Raw genomic sequence first — 3,061 nt, 5'->3', positions numbered from 1 at the left:
CAAATTATTGAGAATTTGCAGCTTTTTTGTTGGTAGGGGCCACTGATCAACCCAGACTGGCGTATCGGTCTTCCAGCTCAGTCTGGGGAGCTGCTTCACTTCAGTGACCCCACCTAAAAATTTTCTTCTGGAGTCAGGGTGCCCAATTTGAGCTCCCACTGCTCCATTGCGTCCCGTCCCCACAAAGTGACTGGAATATTCAACACATACGGTTGGAGGGACGCTGGTCTACCCTCTGGCCCGTAGATGGTCAAAACTTCCCGACTCCTGACGGGGTGCTGCGTTCCCCCCACACCGCTCACACGGACGTAGGCTGTCTGAGCTGGCCACGCGTGTGGCCAGTCTCTGGAGGCAATGATGGTCACGTCCGCCCCCGTGTCGAGGAGGCCCTCCACCTTGACTCGCTGTGGTCTTTTGGGCTGCGGATAGTAAATAAAACATGTTAGGAGTGGGCGAGATGACTTTACAGTGGTGGTCCATAGGACCTCCCTTTCTGCTTCCTGCCTCTTCTCCTCATCCGCCGACAAGACACACAGCAGGTCTTCAGTGGAGACCATCTTCGCCACGGGGAAGCGGTCCTCCAACTGTACGGGGGGAAGATGCACAGTTAGACAAACGGCAATGTTGTTATTTGTCAAGCCCGTCAGGAGAGTGGGAACAACTACAATTCCCTTGCCAACTGCTGAAAAGTGTGACGTTATTAAATAAGTTAGGTCGGGGTCAACAGGGCCAGATGGTATGACCCTTGCAAGCTGTTCATAAGAACTTAAGTGTGTCGATGGATGTATGGCATGTAGGACAATCCATGGGAGGGTTTTACACTGTTCCCGAGTAGGAACAGGGTCTGCTGGGGGCAGTCGAGTTACGGGGTAGCTGGGCGCGGCTGGCGCAAGATGGAATGGGGGGCAACTTGTGTCATCGCGCCCCCCCGGGCGCTCAGCTCCCCGTTTCCCGACTGCTCGCAGGGACAGTGACTTAGGTTGGGCATAGACGAGAAAGTCACCTTTTTACGGAGCTTGGGAGATGGTTTTGGGGAAAGGGGTTCACCATTAACATTGGTTTTGGACCTGCAATTGGCAGTCCAATGGCGCCCCTTCCCACACCTCCGACATAGTGTGTTTGGTAAGTTGGGCTCCGACCGGTATTTTGGGCAGTGTTTTCTAAAGTGCCCTTTTTCCCCGCATTCAAAGCAATGTTGGGGCCCCGAGAAAGCAGCAGCCATTACCCGTGCTTTGTTGGCGTTGGAGTAGACGTTTTTACACGCCTCTATCATTTCCAACAGGGTGGGATCTTTAAGCATTTTCAAAACTCTCTGGCAGTCCTCGTTTGCCTTTTCAATCACTAGCCGATTAAATAAAATTTCTTGGGATTCTTTCTGTTGGACCTGCCGAGCAATTGCCTCCTTGAGCCTTGTAATAAAGTCAACAAAAGGCTCCTTGGTTCCTTGATTTATCAGGGTAAAAGAGGGCGCTTGCACATAGGCATCCGCCACTCTTTTAACCGCTTCTAAGGCCAATTCTTTGGTGGTGTTCAATAATTTGGGGTCTAATCGAGTCTGATCCCCCCTGTTGGAATAATTTCCCTCGCCATAGAGCATGTCAATGGCCTGCCTGGTTGGAATCCCCCTTCTCTCCATCTTTTCGTTGACAAAGGCAACGATTCTTTTTTTCCATTCAGCCTCGAAAACCGAGGCTTGAACGGTTGTGAAAAGACCTCCTATGACGGCCCGAATATCATAGGGGATTAGCGTATACGCGAGGAAGAAGGATTCCAAGAGGCCTATAGTGAACGGGGCCCCCAACCCATATTCCACGATTGCCTTTTTTATGTCCTTCAACATAGGGTAGGACACCGGTCTCCACTCGGGGGGTTTCCCCTCCTCGTAATAGACCGGAAATGCCCTTAGGAATTCAACGTCCTGGGCTCGCGCCGCTTCCTCCCGGAAGGCCTCCCAAATATCCGGAACGGAAGACTGCCTTTCCGGGGAACGCGGCGCCCACCCATCATCATAATCGGAGTCCCGGTGAGCGGGGTAGGCCCTGGTGCCATGGGGCCTATGGGCGCGGCCATCTTTCCGGAAGACCGGCTTGGCCTTTGCCCTGGCCCCGCCCACTACTTCCTGCCGGTGACGTGCAGGGGACGCGTCCGGGGAGGAGACTGGAGTGGCGGAAGTGGGCGTGTCGGGAGACGCGTCGGGGGAGGGACTTCTCGCGCCACGAGTGGGAGGAGAGGGAGGCGGACCACGGGGTGGAGCTACGGGGGCCCGCCTCTTCTTTTCCCGCGCTGATTTCCCGCGCTCTTCACCCTCCCCCCTTCTCTCTTGGTGACGCTGGGGTCCCTCCTCGCCGCCATTTTGTGATCGACGCTTTCCTCTGCCGCGCTCCCTCCCGCCATCTTCTAAGGTGGTGTCCGTATGTGTGTCCTCCCCGCCATTTTGAGTATCATTAGAGTCCATTTTAATGTCCATGTCCTTGGTTGTGTCTTGAGTGAGGCTGGTGTTCGCATTCATCATTTGGTGCTGTAGCACCATCAGAATGAGCCTCCAAGCAATTAATGCTTCCTTGGCTAATTTTCCGCCTCTGTCAGAGTCCCGCCACAAATTGTAACCTAGGGCTTGCCATTTTTCTAAGGAGATGTTGTCATAGATGGCAAAGCCCTGGCGGTCCAGCCACCTCGCTAACGCCTTAGCTGATTTTTTATCGAGCGGGTGGCCGTGTTCAATGACAAAGTCTTTGAGGCGTCTGTAGACGAACTTTTGAGAGGTGGAGAGTGTCAAACCCATGGTGTTTTACAGGGACACTCTCCGATGTTATTCCTCTCTTAAAAAATAAAATATGGGGTATGAAGTGAAGGGTAGGTGTTAGGGATGTCCCTCGAGGCTCACCTGTCTGGTGCGCGGCCCACACGACCGTCGGGGTCTGTAGCCGTCTGCTGCTCGAAGGAGGGTTGGCGGAGCAGTCGTCCCTCTTGACGCCGCCTGAGCCCAGGTGATAGCACGGGAGTTCCCTTGATACAAGGGACCTTCAACCGTGCCCCACGTTGGGCGCCACTTGCCGCAACC

General features: G+C 54.2%; 1 protein-coding gene across 1 annotated transcript; it reads right to left on the bottom strand.

Moving 5' to 3' along the window:
* Nucleotides 1-862: 862 nt before the first annotated feature.
* Nucleotides 863-2,782, bottom strand: LOC120323842 (endogenous retrovirus group K member 8 Gag polyprotein-like). Its single transcript, XM_039384443.1, has one exon. The coding sequence runs from the start codon at nt 2,780-2,782 to the stop codon at nt 863-865; it is 1,920 nt and encodes a 639-aa protein (XP_039240377.1).
* Nucleotides 2,783-3,061: the final 279 nt, after the last annotated feature.

This window comes from Pipra filicauda, unplaced genomic scaffold (genome assembly GCF_003945595.2).
Source record: "Pipra filicauda isolate LSUMZ 115617 unplaced genomic scaffold, ASM394559v2 scaffold355_size746361_pilon, whole genome shotgun sequence".
NCBI lineage: Eukaryota > Metazoa > Chordata > Aves > Passeriformes > Pipridae > Pipra > Pipra filicauda.
The sequence above is the reverse complement of the archived record's forward strand: the minus strand, read 5'-3'. Positions and strand labels throughout refer to the sequence as shown.

Excerpts from the sequence above, each read along its gene's own strand:
- LOC120323842 (XM_039384443.1), bottom strand. The coding sequence starts at position 2,782 with ATGGGTTTGACACTCTCCACCTCTCAAAAGTTCGTCTACAGACGCCTC.